This window comes from Pelodiscus sinensis, chromosome 23 (genome assembly GCF_052426305.1).
Source record: "Pelodiscus sinensis isolate ZL-2025 chromosome 23, ASM5242630v1, whole genome shotgun sequence".
In the NCBI taxonomy this organism is placed as follows: domain Eukaryota; kingdom Metazoa; phylum Chordata; order Testudines; family Trionychidae; genus Pelodiscus; species Pelodiscus sinensis.
Window position 1 is genome coordinate 14100778 of NC_143074.1, and position 22555 is coordinate 14123332.

Genomic DNA, 22555 nt, shown 5'->3' on the forward strand with positions numbered 1-22555 from the left:
CGTGTCTGGGGAGTGAAACTCCTTGGCTCGCCCCGGGCTTGGCCAGGTGAAGCCAGGTGGCTTCCCTCCGAAGCCGGGAGCCCAGCCCCTGCCCGGGTTCGCCTCTCTCCGCAGCACCCTCATTGCCTGGATGGGAAAGCAGCCCCGGCCGCCGGGTGGTGCATGTGAGGACTGTGGGGTTCCCTTTCCCCGCAGCCGGCTGGGCCGCGCTAGGGCTGGGCGGCGGCCGCAGGTGTCCCTCCGAGATGCGGCTCCCTCTCCCCACGGATGGGCTGCTAGTGGGATGTGAGTCGCTGCCTCCGCCTGTCTCTCCCTCCCTGCCTCTCCCCACCCTCTCCCCACCCCGGGGGAGGGAGGGGGGTCTCGGAAGGTTTGGCTCAGCCTGGCAGAACAAGTCTCTCTTACCACGTCGGGGGTCATTAATAACCAATTAGGAGGGTCACTGCCGCTCATATATAGCCCGGCGCCGCGGCTGTGCCAAGAGGAATCTGTCGGGGCTTTCGGCCGCCAGAGGCAAGGCGCCCACCGCCCCGGGCTACACAGCGCTCGGCCGCTCGACGTCCCCCGTGCCCGCCGCGCCCCCGGGTCTCCGCCCATGATGGGCTCCGTGCTCCCCGCCGAGGCGCTGGTGCTCAAGAGCGGGCTGAAGCCGCCGGGGCTGTCGCTGGCCGAGGTGATCACGTCGGACATCCTGCACAGCTTCCTCTACGGCCGCTGGCGGAACGTGCTGGGCGAGCAGCTCCTGGAGGAGAAGGGCAGCCACAGTAGCCCCAGGACGGCCTTCACGGCGGAGGTGCTGGCGCAGTCCTTCTCGGGGGGTGAGTCCCTGCGCTCCGGCGCGGCTGGGGAGGGACGGGGGCGGCCGGGACCCCCCCTCCAGGGAAGGAAGAAAGCGCCCGCCTGGTCCTGCTGCTGCGGGCATCACCCGCGCGGTCCCCGGGCCTCTGACACCCTGGTGGGGCCGCAGCCCCTCCGGGGCTCACACTGCAGACGCCAGGCTGGCTCGGAGGCCCGGCTGCGCCCACCCCCCGGAGGACAGTAGCCGGCTCTTTCCCAAGCCCCCCGGTCTCCTTCCCTGCCGCTCTTCTTGGCGTTTTGACTTTCCCACTCCTGCCTCCAGCCTTTCCCCACTAGGCTCCGCGTTTCCCCGCCGCCCATTGAAGCGCTAAGCCCCTGGCATTTAAGGTCTTATTAGGCGTGTAATAGCAGTTGACTGCGAAAGAAGAGGGGTTTAATTCATTTAGTTAACTTGGGCTTGACCTGAGAAAGTTCCCACTTAAACCAAGACCTTAAAAAGGGGGCAGGGGCGGGGACGGGGTGAAGTTTCCTTTCTTTAAGATGTCTCAAGTTCTTATGCCCCATTCATCAACTCGGGGACAAGCTATTTTCTCTCGCTTTTGGCATCTATGGGGCGTCCAGGCTCCCTTTCCCCCTCTAGGATTTCTGTTCCTCTCTTAATTTACCGTGAAGACTAATTCCATTGCCATTCACATTAGTCCAACCATCTAATCTCCCCATTTTGTAAGAGGAATTCCTGGGCCCTTTTAAACAAGCCCTCGCGCCTTTCAGGCGCAGTGTATCGCTACAGCATTCTTCGGGGGCTAATGAATTTAGAATTAGCCATTGCTTTCTAGTTGGGCGTAATGAATGCAGATCACTTTAACAGCGTGACAAATTGCTGGACCGGCTGCAATAGACACCATTTAACCTCCTTTCTCAGCCCGGCGCGCTCTCACATTGCTTTTCCCAGGTACCCCCCCATGCCTCATTGGGGGGGGGGGGCTTGTAAGGACTTGTAGGGTGCGAATGGGGCACTGCGGAGGCGCGGCGCTCGGAGCCGGCTTGCGCCGAAGTGGGGTTGCGATGTCCGAAGCAGGAGGGGAGGCGGGCGGGGAGGGAGCTGGTGAGTGCGGGAGAGGGGGGGTGTTGTGCGTTTAGCTGGGATCTTCACAGGGAGGGCGAGTGGGGCAATTCCTCGGCCATTTCCTCTGCCCCACAAAGCTCCCTCCCTGGCAGGAGGCCCTCTCCAGCCCCCATCGCCTCCCTGAAATGGACCGGGGAGAGGAGCTCAGCTTCGGAGCCCCTCGCTGGGCTGTGGTGCCTTGTCTCCAGGGAAGGGGAGCGCTCCTGCCTGCCCGCGGACGGGGGCGGATTCGGTCCCGAGCACAGACCCCTGGTGTCCGGCGCCGCTTGCGGGAAGGGGGGACGGCGGTGAGGGTTAGCGAGTGCGGGAGACGGTCACAGGTAGGGTCGGGGTTAGTTGGACGGGCGGGAGGGGCCAGAGGCGAGCCCGGATTCTCCCCCTTCTCCAACCCCCTCTTCTCTCTCCCCTCCCCGCAGAGGTGCAGAAGTTATCCAGCCTGGTCCTGCCCTCAGAAGTGATCATCGCCCAGAGCTCCATCCCCGGGGAAGGGCTGGGCATCTTCTCCAAGACCTGGATCAAAGCTGGCACCGAGATGGGCCCTTTCACCGGCAGGGTCATCTCGCCGGAGCACGTGGATCTGTGCAAGAACAACAACCTCATGTGGGAGGTAAAGAAGAGAGTGTGGGGGGGGGGGCGGGGGGGCACGAACGACCTCGCTCCTTCTGTGCGCTGCAGGGAGAAAAGCCCCTCCCCGCGAGGGAGAGCCCCTCGTGTCCAACTAGTCCCCGTCCTGCCCGCGCAATGTGTGCCTATGCGCGCAACTTGCCGCGCGCAAGCCTCGCTTCCCAGAACAATTCACCACCCTGCGGTGCGCTCCGGAACGCGGGGCAGGGAACCGGGACTCCCTGGCTCCTTGTGACCGAGTCATGTCCCTGTCCTTCGGCATGCCTCAGTTTCCCCACAGAATAAGGGGGGAGGGGCAATGGTGTGGATTTGGAGTGTCCCACAACGGCGCTGGCACTGCCCGTGAAGGGACAGGGTTTATTCCCAGCGGGGGGTGTTAAGTTCGCAGAATTCCCCTCGGAGGACAGACTCACATTTCCCTGTAGCCCTACTCAGGGCCCCGACGAGCGTGGGGAAAGGTTTCCTTGGAGCAACTTTCCCCGCACCAAGACAGGTAGCGGGAGCTGGAGGTGCCTCCCACGGGCCACGCCAGCCCCGGGCGCAGCGGCGACACAAGTCCCGCAACCGCTGGGCCTGAGTGAAAACCCGCAGTGAACGACGGCCCCGAAGGGAAAGCGGGTCTGTGGGCGCCTCTGGGCCAGCGGGAGGGAACTGAGCCGAACGGGCGCGCAGTTTGCAGCCCCCCCCCCCGACAGACGGTTTTCACCCCACGGGGGGTTTCAATCAAGCCTCAGCCGCTGCTGCAAAGCGCGCCAGGAACCGCTCCACGAACCCCCGTGAGAACAGCGGAGCCCTCGCGGCTCAGGCTGCGCTGGGCTCCGCCACATCGCTGTAGGTACGAGGCAGCTCGTGGGAACCCGCAGGGGCCGGGGCTGTAACTGCATAATTGGCTAGATAACCGTAGTCAGAGAGTGGTTGTTAACGGTTCTAAATCCTGCTGGAAAGGGATAACAAGTGGAGTTCCTCAAGGGTCTGTTTTGGGACCCGTACTGTTCAATATCTTCATCAATGATGTAGATATTGGGATAGAGAGTACGCTTATTAAGTTTGCAGATGATACCAAACTGGGTGGGGTTGCGACTTCTTTGGAGGATAGGGACATAATTCAGAATGACCTTAGCAAGTTAGAGAAATGGTCGGAGGTAAACAGGATGAGGTTTAATAGAGAGAAATGCAAAGTGCTCCACTTAGGAAGGAACAATCAGTTCCATACATACAAGATGGGAAGCGACTGTCTAGGAAGGAGCATGGCGGAAAGGGATCTAGGGGTCATAGTGGACCACAAGTTGAATATGAGTCAACAGTGTGATGCTGTTGCAAAAAAAGCAAATATGATTCTAGGTTGTATTAACAGGTGTGTTGTAAGCAAAACTCGTGAAGTCATTCTGCCGCTCTACTCTGCACTAGTTAGGCCTCAGCTGGAGTACTGTGTCCAGTTCTGGGCGCCACATTTCAAGAAAGATGTGGAAAAATTGGAAAGGGTACAGAGAAGAGCGACAAGAATGATTAAAGGTTTAGAGAACATGACCTATGAAGCCAGGCTTCATGAACTGGGCTTGTTTAGTTTGGAAAAAAGAAGATTAAGGGGGGACATGATAGCGGCTTTCAAATATCTAAAAGGGTGTCACAAGGAGGAAGGAGAAAATTTGTTCCTCTTGGTTTCTGAGGACAGGACAAGGAGTAATGGGCTTAAAGTGCAGCAGGGGAGGTTTAGATTGGACATTAGGAAAAAATTCCTAACTGTCAGGGTGGTCAAATATTGGAATAAATTGCCAAGGGAGGTGGTGGAATCTCCCTCTCTGGAGATATTTAAGAACAGGTTAGATAGACATCTGTCAGGGATGGTGTAGACGGAGCTTGATCCTGCCTTGAGGGCAGGGGGCTGGACTCGATGACCTCTCGAGGTCCCTTCCAGTCCTAGGATTCTATGATTCTATGATTCTAGGGGAATTACGGTAAGGGGAGAGGCGTGTTCATGCAGGATCCCCCTCCGCCTGGAACGGCCGGGCCCGATCCGACTCAGTGACTCCGATGAAGTTTTTCCATCAGTTTCGTTGGGAGCTGGGCGAGGCTCCAAATCCTCCTGCCCCGGCCCCAAACCTCTGCTGGCCTCTTTTTGTGCCTCTAGAGAGCTGGGGGGGGGGGGGGAAGGCAGATTTTGTTCCTGTTCCCAGGTAATCAGTGGAGCTCACCAGAGAGTTTGCCCATCTCCAGCACAGCCAGCTGATGTCCCTCCCCTTCTTCATGCCTCACTTTCCCCACAGTATAAGGCGGGGAGGATGCCCTGTGGTTCTGGGTTTTCCCTGCCAGGAATGCTGCTCAGGCCAGTTTGCTGCCTTTGTTGCACCTTCTTTACCCTCGGGTGGGTCTCCTAAGAGCACGGGGGCAGCCCTGGGTGTTGCAAGACCCACGGACAATAGACAAGAAGTTGACACATAACGTTGTCCCCTAGCAAAGTCTCCCGTCTCCCCCCCCCCCCCCCCCCGTTCCATCCTTCCAGCCTGCAAACTTCAGGCCTGGTGACTCTGGACGACTTGCTTGCCCAGTTTACATTGTGGCAGTGGGGCTGAGCCCAGAGGCTGCGGCAACAGAAACCGAGAATCATTCCTGTGAACGGACTTTAGGGCCGGGTACAAAGGACCCTGCTGTAAATCCGGAGTGACTCCGCTGAGGTCGTATGGGTGCAAAAGCAGCATGGGCGGGATCAGAATCAGGTGTCTTGATCCACACAGACAATATACCAGGCTGTGATTTGGTGTAGCCTGGGGCATTGCTGCTTCCCCAGGAGAGCCATGTGCTACAAGCGAGAGCCTTTGCTTAGATCCTGCTAATGTAGGACCTGGCCTTGGACCCATTGACACCAAAGGCCAATCTCCCACTGGCCTCCAAGACTCAGGACGTGCCACCCCCTCTGCTAGGTTTCCCCTTGGCATTAGGGTCATGTATTAAAGTTGAAATCCAAATGAGACAAGGGTCCCCTGATTCAGCTCCTCAGGTCCTGGCTGAGGTGGCTCCCTGGAGCAGAGGGAAGGAATAACAGGTCTTGAAGTGGAGCCGAGATGGCAGTTGCCATTCTCAGCTGGGCCACAGCCCATGGACTGTGGTGTTGCAGGGGAAGGCTGAGCCAAGGCAGGCTACCTCTGCTAGCCCGAGATGTGAGAGGGCCTTCTACGGCAGCCAGCAGCAGCCGGTGCCGGGCTCACTGCTTCCACTCTCCCCTGCCTACCCTAGCACACGGGGTTTCAGGACTACTTCCTGCCTCCTGCACTGGTCAGACACAGCTGTCTTGAGGAGGAGACTCCATGGGCCAGGTCTGCACTCAGCCCTGCCTGTCCATGCCCAGGATTTACCTTTCCTATGGCCCTCCCCGAGCCTCTCCACCTTGCAAGAGGAGCTACCGACACCTGACAACCTCTCCTAGCTATTGCCCCCTTAGCTAATTAACCCCATCCCCTGCCGTGACAAGTAACACACCCTCCCGCTGCTACAAACCTGCCACATTGCCCCAGGGTTGAGCATCTCCTGAGGCCTCTGACTTCTCCCAGCATCACACAAGACCCTGGGTCATCCCTGTGTGAGCTGGCTGGAAGGACTGGGGCAGTGCATTCAGCCACGAGGCTCTTCATGTACCACGCCCTTGCTCGTCACCCTAGGTCTTCAATGAAGACGGCACGGTTCGCTACTTCATCGACGCCAGCCAGGAAGACCACCGCAGCTGGATGACCTACATCAAGTGTGCCAGGAATGAGCAGGAGCAGAACTTGGAAGTGATCCAGATTGGGAACAGCATATTCTACAAGGCCATTGAGGTAAGTGAGGCTGGGGAGAAGCCGGGGAAGAGGAGCAGGGAAGTGGCATTCTCCATATCACGCGTCCTTCCTTGGTTGTCGGGACTCCGTCTTCCGGGGCTAGTTCAGGCAGCAGGGAAGAGGTTAGCGGCTTGCAGAGGGGGGATTTTGCCATCAGGGAGAAATGTTGGCATCAAGGCCTTCTGGAGAACAGCAGGGATCAATGTGGCATTGTTTGAGAATGACACGTGTGCCCGTGAGAACGGAGTTTGGCAGGCGGCTCGGTGCACTTGCCATTGCATGTGCTTGTGGGGGAGGGAGGGGGCGTTGGGATTTTTCTTTTCCTTCCATTTCAGTTCAGTCTTGATCCATAGTGCACGCGCGTATGTGTGCACACGTGTGTGAGAGTACATGTGGGTGTGCAGGAAATGCGGGGGAGAGAGAAAAGAAAGAAGACTTGGGCTTTCTTCCTGCTGGAGGACTGTGCCGAGGACTGAGATGTTAAACCTTAGGGGTCTGTTCCTTCTCCCACTAAAGTCCATGCGACTTTTGCCATTGCCTCTAATGGGGACACGATTCTGCCATTGCCTCTAATTGAGCCTGCTTCAGGGTCTGTGCCTGGGCCAATTCAGAATCAGGAAGGGTTAACCTAAAACGTATTGGTTACGTTCTTGTTAAAATTAAAGCATTGGGCATACAAGTTAACGAGGCAGATCTCTGCTCCTGCAAGTCCCGATTCAGCCAAAATACCCATTGACTTCAGTGGGCGTGTTGACTGGCTAAAGAGGTGCAGGATCAGGCTCCCAGAAGTGCAATTTACGGCATTGGGCAAGCCCAAATCTCTGGTTAGTGGAGGTCAGCCCTTTGAGGCAGGGATCGACTTTTCATCAGCAATAGTGCGGTGCCCAAAACAATGGGGCCCCGATCCTGCTTCCCGGAAGCACCACAATATACAGTGGCATGGAGAGATTAGGGCTATTCATCTTCTATCACAAAACCTGCCTGCAGGGTACAGCCTCACGAGCCAGGCTGCCCAAGCGACAGAACCAACCAGTGCTAGTGGGATGCACAGGCAGGCCTGTGAGCACTTAACAATATCAGAGCTGAAGGCAGCATGTCCCACACCCCCGGCCCAGTTTAGGTGCATTCCAAAGCCTTTGTAAGTCAGTTCCGCAAGCTGCTGGACTCCAAGGCTGCCACATTTAGGATGCTGGATGACGAAGAGCCCAATATGGGCCGTATTACAATTCAGATGGCAGAGCGGGGCAGAGGTGAGAATGTCTCTGAATCCACCTGCCCATCATGGCCAGATTGGCTCTGGCATGACTCTCCAGCTGTGGGTCTAGAAGAACAAATGCTCCAGGAACAGGAGTGCTGGCGCAGGAGACGAGGCTCTCTTAGCTGGGAGAGGAATATGAGCCTGCACTCACTGTGTTGCGCTTTGCCACATGTGGCCAACAAAGCCAGTGCCAGGGATCTGGGGTCGGACAGTCGCACGCTAGTGCAAGGGAACGTGCAAGGGGCTCCCTGTGTGCTGCCGAGCATTTTGGTTCCCAACCAGCAGAACACTTAAGTGCTATACGCCTGTGCACGGTACCTTTGAAGTTTTAGGGCCTTGAATGCTCCTAAAGTTGAGGCACATGCTTTGCTGGGTGGTGACCATCATCCCCAGCACCTTACAGATCATCCCCTGCAATGTGAAATAAAAAAAAATTATTGGGTCCCAATTCTGCACCCCATAGGCAGGTAAAACTCCCCCTGAGTTCTGATAGGAGTTCTGCCAACATAGGAATAGCACATTCTGGCCCGTAATTTGCCCAAGTCAAATAGGCTGGTACAGAAAGAGAAAAAATTGTTCCTTTTCTGTGGCAGGCACCTTGGGCATTTGTAACCCGCTTTCTGAAGTGAAGGCACTGCCCCATGCTAGGAACCGTACACAGCTCACCTGTGTAAATCCAGGACACATGAGTGCTAAGTGTTTTTATCACGTAACATTCCTTACACGAGGGTTTGTTTGCCTAATGGAAAAATTACAGATCAGGTTTTTACATAGAGCTGATCCAAAATTCCTTATTCCTCTGGACAAGCTGCAGGAAAGGTGGCTCACAGTAAAAGATATTTAATTGCTTTTAATCATTGTTTTTATACTGCAAGGTGAAATAGTATAATAGAATAATAATAATATAATACAGATAATCCTTAAAACAGAGATCTATTATATTTAGATTGTCTCTAATATGTTTGTGTGTGAATGAAGATAGTTACATGAGTATATAATGCCTAATACAGATATACAGTAAAACACAGTTCATGCTTCTCATATGTCTGAATCCATGATTCTACAAACATCAGAACGCTATTGTTCAGTTCTTTTAGATCACAAAAAAAAAAACCCTAAAAAACTAAGTTAAAATAATGGAAGAGTTTGTGATTCCAATTGACAAAGGAAATAAATGTCCCAGTTAAACCCAGCAGTCCATCCCACTGTGGCACCTGCCGGGATCCAGACATTGACTGGTATGTGAGGCAGGAGCTTGACATGAGTCTGTTCCTACTCCTAGTGAATTAAATAAAGCAGGATCACTAGGATCACTCAGCAGGGAGAGATGGAGATGGGGTTAATTATGAATTTTGTTTGGAGGGAGGGAAATCAAATATGTCCTGGAAATGTAAGAGAACAGATGTTAACAGCTGGGTCTTAGATCCCGATCCTGCATTCCTCCCTCACTCCAGCATCCCATGCCCAGTCACAATCCACACGCACAGCACCACAGGTGATCACGCTCTGAAATTGGCTCCTATTACTCTGTTTATTCTGCCTGAAATCATTAGGTGTTGGGGGGAAGGGTGTCACAAAGAATGTTGGATCAGCCTGCATTGGGGTCACTATTTACTGAGTATCGGTTTGTGGGAAGGGATATGAGAAATGGATTTTCACCCAGTGGGCCACATCTACTCTGATCTACTTATCTACATCCCTAGAATCCCTCTGAAGAACCCGCTAGAGGAGGGTGGATCTGCCATATCTTTTACAGCCATTGTCTCTATTCTGCCACCGTACCGAAGCCCATTTACTAAATATAGGTTATTTAGTGCAAACACTCTGTCCATGCATAGGTACTGAATGACCCTTGATACCTTGCCTGTTTTTTCCCCCTTTGAAATTCCAAATGCAGGTACAACTCACTCACCATACCCTTTACATCAAAGCTATGGTTGAGTTACTGAAGCACAAATAAAGTGTCTCAAAACAGTGACAAGTCTCAGAGGGGGTCGCTGGATTAGTCTGTACCTACAAAAACAACGAGGAGTCCTGCAGCACCTTAAAGATGAATGCAATCTGTATGCCTCTGATGAAGTGGGTTTCTGCTGAGCTTATGCTGAAATAAATCTATTTGCCTTTAAGGTGCCACAGGACTCCTTGTTTTTTCAGAGCAGTGAATCATTCGAACCCCTCTGGGAACATCACAAAATCCAATTGTGGGTTTAAAATAAAAATGAATTCCACGACTAAGGTTCTGAGTGATAATTTTCAGCACAGAGTGACTGTCTGGAGATGGTAGTAAGAGCCCAGTCTTGTAGATTTGACTCTCATGAATAGACCCTCGGGCTAATCCCATAAAGGCAGCAGGATTGGGCCCCTAATCCTTAATGATAGAGTTTCTGCTCTCTAAACGGTGATCTAATCTTTGCAATAGTACCATGGAGAGCAATGCTTTCATAGATGATTATGTGTCATTAAAAAAGAACATCCATTTCGCAGGAATCCAGCAGATGTGGGATGCGAGGCTAGAAAAAGCAGTGATATACTCAAAAATACAGCTAATTTCGCACACTGCATCTCTCTCATCTGTGTGCACGCATACTCTTTCCGTTCTCTCTCACCCCCACATCTTGTGCTCTTTCCATGGGTGTACACACACTAGGACACACTCGTGTTGTTGCTTTTTCCCAGCACACAGAGACATACAGTGTGTTTTCATGACAACTCCATTGCTGTATGCCTGAACATCTCCCACACAGTTAAACCAACTCCAGCAATGACCCAAAGCCTCTCTGTCCCTCCTCCTCTCTCCCAGGCAGGCTTATTGGTGGCATTTTTATAATTCATTACCTTTATTCTTAACATTTTTGTTTACCTCAGCTCCTGCTGCTTTTTCCCTTCCCCCGCCCTTTCTCATCCTTCATTATCTTCCTCAGCTGCAGAAACTGAGGCAGCACATTTTAACCTTCCAGCTGAAAGCTGTGAGATTCATGGGAGTGATCCTGATTGCCTCCGTGCACATATTTGCACACATTTCTCTGCACTAACACACACCTGTCAGCTCTCATCCACACCAGTGCATATGCACTGTGTAATACACACGCCCTTAAGTTCACCCCTTCTCTTTTATTTATTTTAATCTTCAATGGGATGGAAAATGATTGACTGCAAGCCAGAATGTGACACCTACACTTTATTTCCAAGTTCATACTATTCAACCCCTCTGAGAGACAGCTATTCATCATTAAGCAAGTGCATAAATTAAGGGCAACTCCCTTTATTTATAGAGTGATTCCTCATATGCTTAAAGTTAGAAGCCTGTTCAAGTACTTTGCTGAACTGGGGCCAATATGAGTAGGTCCCTGTGTATTCAGTGATTCTGTGGCTGCAAAATTGTGCTCCAGAATTAAATCTCTAACACACGATTTGCAAAGAAAACCTTAAAGCATGAAGCAGGTGCGATTCAGTGTAACAACGTCTGACAATCCGAACTAGCAGCTCTGACCAGTGTAAATTGCCTCATTCCACTCCGTTGGGTGTTGATTCTGAAACCTAACAACACCCCTATAAATGCCAAGCAGATTAATTAGTTCTTGATGGGTAATTTTAGCAGATTTGCTTACCCTACATTTTCAAACAGCTTCCCAGGTACAAAAATCCCCCATGGTCTCCTGAGCTCTACAATGCAGATTTACACTGTTCTCCCCCAAACCTGAGACACATTGGAAAAAATGAAGGATAAAGGAAAATAAACTGACGTAAACACCAAAATAAATAATGCAAGAAAGAAGCTTTCTAACCTTGCTTCTTAAATGTCCTTGTGGCTGCTGCCCAAGACTCCACTTGTTGCACTGACATGCTGTGGAAATCCAAGGCCTTGCTTTAGTGTTGTGTATTATTGCTGTAATGCCATGGTCCAGGAGCTCCTTGCGTTGGGTGCTGTATGAACATAGAACTAACAGCCTGCCCCTGTCCCCAAGAGTTTAGAATCTGAGGAGAATTTAGTCCAGGAGTGGGGAACCTAAGGCCTAGGGGCTGGATTTGGCCCCTGGCTTGCTTGGATCTGGCCCCCAAGACTCGGAATTCCTCCTCAGCATTGGGGAGCCCACGCTGGGGCTCCAAGCTGTCCCTGTGGGGCTGGAGCACACAAAATCTACTAGCCTGGGGCTGCCTAGGCTCCAGTGTCTGAGGGGAATGTGCGGAGCGTCTTTCTCCTTCTCAGTTGGGGCCCACGCCACTGAGGCTGTGTCTAGACTGCATCCCTTTTCCGTAAAAGGGATGCAAATCAGACACATCGCAATTGCAAATAAAGCAGGGATTTAAATCCCCCCCCCCGGTTCATTTGCATAAAAATGGCTGCCACTTTTTTCCGGCTCACAGCTTTGCCAAAAAAAAGCGCCAGTCTAGATGCGGCTCTTTCGGAAAATAAAGCCTTTTCCGAAAGATCCCTTATTCCTTATTTTAAAAGGGATGCAGTCTAGACACAGCCTGAGGGTTTGGTTTTTATTTTTATTTTTTTTGTTTCTCATTTGTGTGTGGCTCCCAACTGATTTTTCTGTGGGTCAGCGGCCCCTGACCCAAGAAAGGTTCCACCCCCCCGATTTAGACCCATCTTCCCACCAGACCTACTGCCCCTTAACAGATGCACAAGCCTTTTCTCTGGCCATGCCCTGGGCAGCCCAAGCACTTCCTATCTGAGCCACATCCTTGGTTAAAAAGCCCCAGCAGGTGTTTCTCTCCTCACCTCCCTCCCACCCACTGGCTCCTTTGGTGGTAGTTAGGGGGCTTGATGGGAGCAGAGAAGAGCTGTGCTCTGCCATAGCTCAGCTGATGTAAGATAGAGCAGCCCCTCAGCTCAGCCCAGCACAGAGCCAGACCTGATAGATCTCCCTCCTCCTCTCCCATAAGAGCAGATCTCAGCACGAGGGAGAATCTGGGGCAAAATGTTTAGGAGCAGCACTGGATCATGGCACCCTGCCTCAGTTTCCCCCCTCCGTTTGTGTTTCTTTCTCTATAGACTGTAAGCTCTTTGGGGCAAAGAGTGTCTTTTCTTTTGTGTAAGTACAGCACCTAGCACAATGGGGCTCTGGTCTCAGCCGAGGACACTAAGTTAAGGCCACCACTGTCCTGTTGCCAAAGCCAGAGGGAGGTGTCAGGTCAATGTGTCGCACTCAGTCTCGGTCTGTTTTGCTGTGGCTGCTGTCCAGTCTGTGGGCTGTGTGTCTGCCTCCACTAGGTGCACGGGCAGGATATTGGAACTAGGGATCTGAGTCACATACAGTTCCCATCATGTGCCATAATTCCTGTCTTTTACCTCTCAGTTCCAGGGATCCGCGTAGAGTCACTCTTGATTCCCCTGGTCAGATTCTCTTTGCTGTAACCCCCGAGTTACAGCAGAGATGAATTTTGCCCTAGTTGTCTAAGGGTACGTCTAGACTACCGCGTTTTGTCGACGGAAGTTTTGTTGACAGATACTGTCGACAAAATTTCCGTCGACAAAGAGCGTCCAGACACATTGAGTTCTGTCGACAAAGCGAGCTGCTTTGTCGACAGAACTCCGTAGTCTGGACGCAATGTTACAGGCAATAACACCTTCTGTCGACAGAGTTCTGTCGACAGAAGGTGTTATGCCTCGTAAAATGAGGTTTACCAGCATCGACAAAACTGCTGAGTTCTGTCGACGTTATGTCGACAGAACTCAGCGGTAGTGTAGACGCTGGTATAGTTTTGTCGACAAAAGTCCACTTTTGTCGACAAAACTAGGTAGTCTAGACACACCCTAAGGAAGCCTCTGGCCCCAGCATCATGGAGGCACCAAGCAGAACGATCTATTCTCACCCTCACCCTGTTTGTGTTTCTTTTCCCTGCAGATGATTCCACCAGACCAAGAACTGCTGGTCTGGTATGGGAACTCCCACAATACCTTCCTGGGGATTCCGGGTGTGCCGGGCTTGGAGGAGGAGCAGAAGAAGAACAAGCATGGTATGTAGCCCTTGATAGGACTATGACCTTCACAAATGCACATCTGCTGTCATTCCCTGGCCCGTCTATGCCCACCAGCTGAGCTGGCTGTCGCTTGGCTTGTGAGGGGGTGGGGGCTCACAAGACCTGGATCCTCTCCTGTTTGCCTCACCTGGGGGGCTGTGGGGAAGCTGGCACCTTTCTGTCCCCCCCCCTTTATTCCATGGAGGTCCTCAAAGCACCCACAGCGGACAGGGCGGGTGCTGTGCTTTTCTTCTTGGGATCCTCCTGAGCCCCACTATAGAATGAAGGCTTCTTAGCTCAGCAGGATCAAGAGGCTCCTCTGAAATTATGCCAGAGACATCAGTGAGTTTTAGCATTGCCTTCCCATGCTGACTTCCTAGGGCCATCACAGCTTTGCCTGCAGCGTTCCTAAGGCCAGCCATCCCGAATAGCCTGTGGCCCAAATCCAGCAGCAGGGCCTGCCTTACCCAGACACAGAATATGCAGCTGTGTGGGGCACCTTAAAACTGGGGGCACCATGGGGGTCATAGTGTCCATCCACCGGCCTCTTCCTATCCCTGTTCTGTGACTCTGCTTCCCCCCAGCGAGGATCTAGATAACTTAAAAGTAGCAAGGGGCTGCCAGAACTTGTGAAAGAGCCATTCAAGGGGCAACAAAGCCATTTAACGGGCATTTGCCAGCCCTGGGTACATACGGTCAGTTTCTGAAGTACTGTGTGTTGACAGGACCTTAGTTTAAAATTTGCTTTAAAAATATTTCCTTAGTGTGTTGCTGAAGATTATAAAATCACATCTCTAAAAAATCCCCCTCCCCCCGACTGCTATCCAGCATAGGGGCGTCTGTTTAATAGTACTGCATTGGGCCCCATAAAGCCGAAGGGCAGCCCCGTGCAGCAGTGAGAGAGGCCTTCGTTCATCGCTGCCATATGGGGGGGAGGCTCCCTGTCTGGGGAGTGGAGCAGCCAGGCAGCCGGGAAGAGAAAGTGCTGACTATAGCGGAGGCTCATTGCCAAGTCACTGATTTCCCAGAGCTATCCAGCCACCCCTTCGTTAATCCCACACAAACCCCTGTTCTCCCAAGATCCCGTGCCAGGGGGCCTTTAACTTGTCTGGGATTCCATTTCTACTTGTTCTGCCATTGCCTGTGGGACAGATGGAGAAGAGAACTGGAGCGAATGAACTAGAAATAAGGGATTTTAGAGTGCGTCTACACAGCGCCCTAAGGGTGTGTCTAAACTACATGGCTCCGTCGATGGAGCCATGTAGATTAGGCTGATCGGCAGAGGGAGATGAAGCTGCGATTTAAATAATCGTGGCTTCATTTAAATTTAAATGGCTGCTGCGCTGAGCCGACAAACAGCTGATCAGCTGTTTGTTGGCTCAGCGCGCTAGTCTGGACGCTCCCGCGCCGACCTGAAAGCCCTTTATCGACCTCCCCGTTATGCCTCGTAGGATGAGGTTTACCGGAGAGGTCGATGAAGGGCTTTTATGTCAATAGGGGAGCGTCCAGACTGCCCCGATCTGCCGACAAACAGCTGATTGGCAGAGTGGGGCAGCCATTTAAATTTAAATGAAGCTGCGATTATTTAAATCGCGGCTTCATTTCCCTTTGCCGAACAAACAAATCTACATGGCTCTGTCAACGGAGCCATGTAGTCTAGACGTACCCTTAGTGTGAAATAAGTTTTGCGATTTGCGCTATGTCGAGTGTATTTCGACATAGCTTCTTTTGTAATTTGGTGCCACATTTTGAAATAACTCTCTATTCTGAAATGCCCCTTAACCCGTGTGGAACGAGGGTTACCGGGACGCCAGAATAAGCCACCCGTTATTTCGAAATCTATTCCATGTTAAATCTATTTCGAAATAACGGGCTGCTTCAATAGACATGGAATAGCTATTTCGGGAGACTTCCAGTGTCCGGTAATAGCTCCGCAGTTTGGATGTACCCTTAGAGGTCCAGGTCCAACAGGCTGCAGAATGCAAGGGGTGGGAGGGCAACAGTTTCTAGAACATAGCACTGAGGAAAGGAGTGAGCTGCATGCAGCCTGCTCTGAGTGGCCTTAAAAAGGACGCTCCTGCCAGCTCTGCATTATAGATCCTGAGCAGAAGAGGCGGGTTTGCCCCACTTCCCCTCCTCACTCTCACCCTCCCATCCTGCAGCTCTGCTGCTTTTCACACCCTCCATATGTGCATGGGATCAGGGCTGCAGAAGAGCTCAGGCCACACAACCGCAACTTGATTGCCGATAGGGCTCAACCCGCACTGTGAGCCAGCCAGATTTTCCTAGAACCTCAGCTGCCTGTGTGCACCTAGCAGGAGCGTTTCTGAAAATCTGGCCCCAGCTGCAGGTGCAGAGCTCTTTAGACAGCCCTGGCCAGCATTGCTACGGTTCTGTGCAGTTTCCAGAGGAGGGGATGGCTGTGAATGATCTGAGTCCATGGGAGGAAGAGCAGGTCATGTGCAGCCATGGACTTGCTGTGAGGGAGAGCAGGGCTTGGATGGGCAGAGGAAGCGTTCTCCACCCATACAGAACGAGATCAAGGATTCCCCTAAGCTGGTGCGCTGGAAATTCCATGGGCAGCGGCTCCTTTCAAAGCCCTGCCCCCCAACAAGGCATTGGCATTGCTCTGTGAGTGTGGGAGGCTGGGGTGCACGCACCTTTGAAAGTGCTGCCAGGTGTGATGCAGGCTTGCTCCCTGCCCCCAGATCTGGCTTGCAACACCCGCTCCCTGCTGTTCTACCCGTGGACTCCTCCAGAGCAGCACCATGGAGGGGGCAGTGGCTCTGGGAAGTGAACAAACATCCTAAGAAGGGCGAGATGGAAACCACACATCTTATTTCCTTCTGACGCCCAGCCACGATTTGAATCTAAACTATTGTCTTAAGGCGTTGCCTGGCCCAGGCCTGGAGAGACAGCTTAGCACTGCACAGGCCCACGTCTCAAAGACAGGACACAGCTGCTTGCCTGCTTTGCTGACTCAACCCTCATGAAGGCAGGGCCAGATTAAGGGGGAGGCTAGGCGGGCAGCTGCCCAGGGCGCCAACCTGGGGGGCGCCTGATGGCAGCTGTAAGGGGCGCTGTGCGCCCGGGGCTGGGGTCTGCGCGGCGCCCCTTAAAACTGCTGTGCGCCCGATTGCAGCTGTAAGGTGTGCAGCGCGCCGGGAGGCGGGGCCACGCATGCGCCGTGCGCCCAGGGGCAGAGCCACGCATGAATCGTGCGCCCGCTGCCCGGGGTGCAGGAATGGCTCAAGCCGGCCCTGCATGAAGGAAGGCTTGTGGTTAAGACATTGGACACCTGGCTCCTATCCCCAAAGCACTCAGGGGGCTGAGAGATTTAACTGGTCAGTGCCTGCAAAGTGCTTGGCGATCTTTGGCTGGCAGATGCAGTGGGGTTGCACAGTGCTTGCTGTAACGATGGCTATTCATTATCAAGTCATTACCTGCTGCAGGGGCATTGCTACTGAGCTTGTCCCATCTTGCCACCATGCACCAAGGTGCCTCTCTCTTTATTGAAAGGCTATGTCTACACTACAGGGTTTTTGTTCAAAAACCCACAGAGCGCCCACACCTCAAGCACATTTTTGTGCAAGAAAATCTCCAATCAACAGAACAGAGGGCTTTTTGCGGTGTAGGTATACCTCCTTCTACGAGGCATACTCCTTTTAGTGTAAGAATTCTTGTGCAAAAAAGGTGTGTGTGGACACTCAACAGGGGTTTCTTGTGCAAAAAGAATCTATCACAAAAAGCACAGGGGCTCTGATGGCCATTTTGTGAATGGCCATCAGAACTTTCCTGTGCAAGCGTGTCCATGCAGTGTGGACGCTCTCTTGTGCAAAAGCACATCGCTTTTGCAATGCGCTTTTGAGGTGTGGACGTGCTTTTGCGCAAGAAGTTTTTGCAGAAGATCTCTTCCGCAAAAAGCTTCTTGCACAAAAACCCTGCAGTGTAGACAAAGCCATTGTGCCGTAACCATGAGAATGCCTAGTGCCATGAAGTCACCATACAGGCGCGAGGAAGGGGATGAATCACTCAGGCCAGGCAGTCCCATTCTGGCTGCAGAGCAGAGGGCAGTGGCTGACTGCTTGTGCCGCTCTTTGTTCCGCAGAGGACTTCCACACGGTGGAGACCGGCGCCAGCACGGCCGGCCGCATGCGGTGCGTGATCTGCCACCGCGGCTTCAACTCCCGCAGCAACCTGCGCTCCCACATGCGCATCCACACACTGGACAAACCCTTTGTCTGCCGCTTCTGCAACCGCCGCTTCAGTCAGTCCTCCACGCTCCGCAACCATGTGCGCCTGCACACCGGCGAGCGCCCCTACAAGTGCCAGGTGTGCCAAAGTGCTTACTCCCAGCTCGCTGGACTCCGGGCTCACCAGAAGAGCGCCAGGCACCGACCTCCCAACGCCTCCCTGCAGTCTCACTCCCCAGCCTTGCCCGGGCCCCACCCTGCCTCCCTGGCACATCACATACCTACCATGGTGCTGTGAGCTGCTCTTGAAATGCCAGCTCTCGGGCAGCCTTTTCCAGCTGTCAGAGACTGGCACTGATAACGCTGAGGAATTTGTTGGCTTCAGCCCTTCGGGAAGGGGGAGGGGGGCAGAGGCAGTGAGGGGGGCAGAGGCAGTGAGGACGGGGGTCAAGGCCAATTTCTTAATTAAACAGTTTGCTGACAAAGTGCCACCTCTGTTAGAGCATTGCCATTCCCTTGGGGCTTCGTGTGCGACATGGTCCCAGCCCCATGATCCATTCTCCCAGCTGATCAGTCTGGGGCAGGGAGCATCAGGGCTCCAGCCCTAGAGGAGGCTGTGTGATAAGCTTTGTTATCCCTGATGTTTGGCATCAGGCCATGAGTGGCATAAATGCATTTAGGAGGATAAACCCACCGAGAATTAAAAATAACATGAACTCTAATATGAAGACTCCAGTATATGCGGTGGGGGAGAAAGAGCCAAAATGCTGATTTGGGAAACATTTTCCAATGGATTTTGTGTTTCATTCAGTTGGATGGAGGGAACAAAAATGGCTTTCCTCTCTATTTAAGCTAGTACAGCTGGAAGGCTGGAGTCATTGCTTGTTGGGTGTGGGCACCATTCTGTTGAAGTCAATGCTGCTGTGCCTGCTTACACCAATGGAAATTTTGGCCTCCAAGCTGTGTCTGCACTGGGGAAATGTACAAACCCTATTCTGATGTAAGTGTTGGAGGAGGCAAAGTATGGATAAAGATCACGGGGCCAGGCTCCATTCTTGCCCCCATGTCTGTTTGGTTTGGCGTCCATGCTAGACCCCCAGCTGGTCCCCATGCCAGTTCAGCTGACCCACTATGTTCCATGCCCAGCTGGTCCACTGTGCCACAGTTAGCAGCACCAGTGGGCAGAATCTCTTGTAAATTTCCAGAGACTCAAGCAAATTAGTTCAAAATCTTCAAGAGGCTTCATCCCTGCCTGTAAAACCAAAGCCCCGGGTCTCATGGCTAAGCTGTGCACAAGTTTATTGCACACAGTCCACAGATCTGAGGTTCCGCCCAGGCAGCCATGTGGGCATGCAAAGTGGCAATTGCAGCATCAGGCTGTTGGTGAAAATTTGCCCCATTCTATGCTCGGGAAAGGGAGAATCAAGCAAGTCGCCAAGTGTCAACAAAAACAGTTTTCCAGGATACGTGTGAGTTGGGCTGGTTAGAAATGCCCCACACTCCGCTCACCCTGCCAAGGCCACCTTCCGCATTGCATGGATGGTCCTCCTCTGGATCTTCCGTATAGCCGTAGCTGTAGGGTCCATTAGACTCTTACCTCTACTGCCCTCTGGAGACCAGACAGAAGTAATTCCTTTGGTCAAACCCTACCCAGAATACAGTCCGGAGCGCCCCCTTGAGTCCTGTCACCATTATGAACCCAATAAGAGGGGTTTGTGAACTAAAATTTAAAAAGCCTATTATAATATTATTAATTATAAGTATAAGATGTATAGAGTTTTCACAAACCGTGTTTTACTTCCAGGAAACGATTGTCACTTTACCTTTGTAAATATTTATGTAAAATATTATTTACAAAACTTTGATATTATATATTATTTGATGGTATATGTACACAGCTGTAAATACATTTGTACCTCTCTCGCTTGTATTCTAAATAAAAATTACTTGGAACATTTATCATTTAGAAGGTTATTCGTTTGGGAGTTTTCTTTCTCTGTATGTGCTAGGAAAGAATAATGATGGTTTTGGGAAAGGGCTAGTGGAGCTTCTCCTAGTGGGTATAATTGATAATTTGCTTCTTTTACCCCTGTACGGTTTACAGGATCCTAGCTTGTAGCTGAGTGAAATGAACAAAAGATCCTGTTATACAGGAGGTCAGACTAGATGATCAAAATAGCCTCTCTCCTGGCCTTAAAATCTAGCATCGGTTTCATGCATTTTGGACAGAGCATACTGCTCAATCCAGATAAATTATTTTCAAGACCCATCATTGCATCTAGAAAGATGATGGTTTTAAAATATGGAAAAAACAATTTATGCATATGCATGTGCACAGAGCCAGAGACACAAGGCACTAATAGATATGCAAGCACAGTGTGTTGAACCCATTTTCTCCTTGCTTATGGTGTTGAATATGTGATAGGAGGGTGAGATCACCTGCGAAGATCAGGTCTTCAAGGGACGAGATGGGTGTCCATTTAATGCCTCTTGGCATATCTTCTGTTGTATGCTGCATTATCCAATTGTCTCCTCTTCAATTTTGTCTTCAGTAACAATATTGAAGGGAATTGCAGACATGACACATCCCAGATATAGTCCTGTTTTGATTTCAAACGGAGCTCTGTGATCAACATGTAACCCAGAGGCACTGAAATCATTGACCCGGGAGAGTGATGTCTGCTCTACAGCCTTCACTAAGCGCCAGATAGCTTTTTAGCTCATGTGGTCGAGCCCCAAGGCTTTAGCCCTTAATGTCTCTGGTTCAATCCTACAGACAACCTGGGCTCGTCAGCTCTACAAGCAGAGGCTCATCCGGGATTTGACTCGCCCTTCCCAGTGATCTCAGTGCTTCTGGGTTACATAAAGTTGGAACAGAAGTTTTTGATGATGTTGATTATATGGAGAGGGATTCCCTATGATTTTAGAATGCACCATAGGCTGGCCCTTTGCATTCCTTCAAGACGTGGACTTTGCAGATGATTTTGCTCTTTGATCGCATACCAACAAGAGAAAAACAACTCAACTCAACACATTCAGCCAGCAAATTGGACTGAAAATCAACTGCAATAAGACAAATATCATGACTTTTAATATTGCCACACCATCACCTGTACAGCTGGAGGATCATGTTCTCACCAATCTAGAATCATTCACATACTTGAGCAACACCATCAGCCAGGATGGTAGGAACAAGCCAGGGCATCTGAACAGACTCAGTTAAGCCAGGAACCCCTCCAGGAGTTTAAATACAGTCAGAAAATAATCAAAATGCCAACACCAAAATCAAACTCAAGAAGTGTCTACGCAGCGTCTTTTCACCATTACTTTAGCGGGAAGAATGCTGGGGGATGAGAAAGTATCACATGTCCAAACTGTCTTCATTCCATACAACCCACTGCCGAACAATCTTTCATATCTTCTGACCCAGAACAATCTCAAACCAAGGTCTATTCACACCGTGAAGCCAAGCACCATCATAGCCAGGAGGCTCTGGAGATGGATTGGCCATGTGCTTCAGATGGAAACTGATTCTATCACCAGAGTAGCAATAAGATGGACACTTGAAGGCAAGTGAAAATGTGGCTGTCTGAAAACAACATGGCAAAGGGCTGTGGAAGCTGAGCTGAAAAAAATGGGGCACAGCTTGGGAGCCATTGAAAGGCTTGCCAGAAACAGACAGGAGTGGAGGAGTTTTATCACTGCCCTAACTACCAGAGAGCTACGTCTACACTGGCATGATTTTCCAGAAATGCTTTTAACAGAAAAGTGTTCCGTTAAAAGCATTTTCGGAAAAGTGCGTCTAGATTGGCAGGACGCTTTTCTGGAAAAGCACTTTTTCCGGAAAAGTGTCCGTGGCCAATCTAGACGCGCTTTTCCGCAAAAAAGCCCTGATCGTCATTTTTGCGATCGGGGTTTTTTTGCGGAAAACACTACTGTGCTGTCTACACTGGCCCTTTTCCGGAACAGTTTTCCAGAAAAAGACTTTTGCCCGAACGGGAGCAGCATAGTTTTTCCGGAAAAGCACTGATGATTTTACATTAAATTGTCAGTGCTTTTCCGGAAATTCAAGCGGCCAGTTCAGACAGCTGGCAAGTTTTTCCAGAAAAGCGGCTGATTTTCCGGAATAACTTGCCAGTGTAGACACAGCCGAGGTGTAAAGGGAATATGACGATGAAGACAAATTCCTGCAGAGGTACACAGGACTATTCCCACCTCCTTCTGGAATTAACTAGCCTTTAAAGACAAACACAGCCATGGATCACAGATCAAGATTTGCTAGTGCCCTGCAATGCTGAACAGGGCCTGTTTGCAGCATACCATGTTCTAGAGGCAGTGCACAGCTGCTATCCTAATCAATTCCTGTCCACCGTGCTTAGGATACATGTGGGTATCACCAAATGGTTCTCTTTGCAAGATCAGGTCTACAAATCTTTTTAGCTTAACTTTGGAATGTGCGGACTTGATTCTTTCTCTCTAACAGCAGAGCTGTTAGGAGTAACACCGCTCTCAGGGTGAAAACAGAATCCCACTCTGTAATTCAGCACAGCAGCAGAATCGCAGAAAGAAATACCACAATCTCGTTCTTATGAACATGTACCAGTTTATGTTTACATAGTGCCTGGCCCCATGGTGACCTTATCCTGATTGGACCCTCGGGGTGCTATCACAGTGCAAATATTTAATCATAATAACAGCTGTTGTTTGATATAGCCCTCTACTCAAGTGGGGAAGATAATTTAGCTTACCAGATGGAAGCCTGTGCTGCATTTAAACT

The 22555-nt window shown here is 51.3% G+C and overlaps 1 protein-coding gene across 1 annotated transcript; it reads left to right on the forward strand.

The window, feature by feature from the left end:
* The first annotated feature begins 472 nt into the window (after nucleotides 1–472).
* On the forward strand, nucleotides 473–19586 carry PRDM12 (PR/SET domain 12). Its single transcript, XM_006128361.5, has 5 exons — nucleotides 473–818; nucleotides 2341–2531; nucleotides 6202–6357; nucleotides 13471–13582; nucleotides 17694–19586. Exons 1-5 carry the CDS (start codon nucleotides 596–598, stop codon nucleotides 18074–18076), a joined length of 1065 nt encoding a protein of 354 aa, XP_006128423.2. The 5' UTR covers nucleotides 473–595; the 3' UTR covers nucleotides 18077–19586.
* Nucleotides 19587–22555: the final 2969 nt, after the last annotated feature.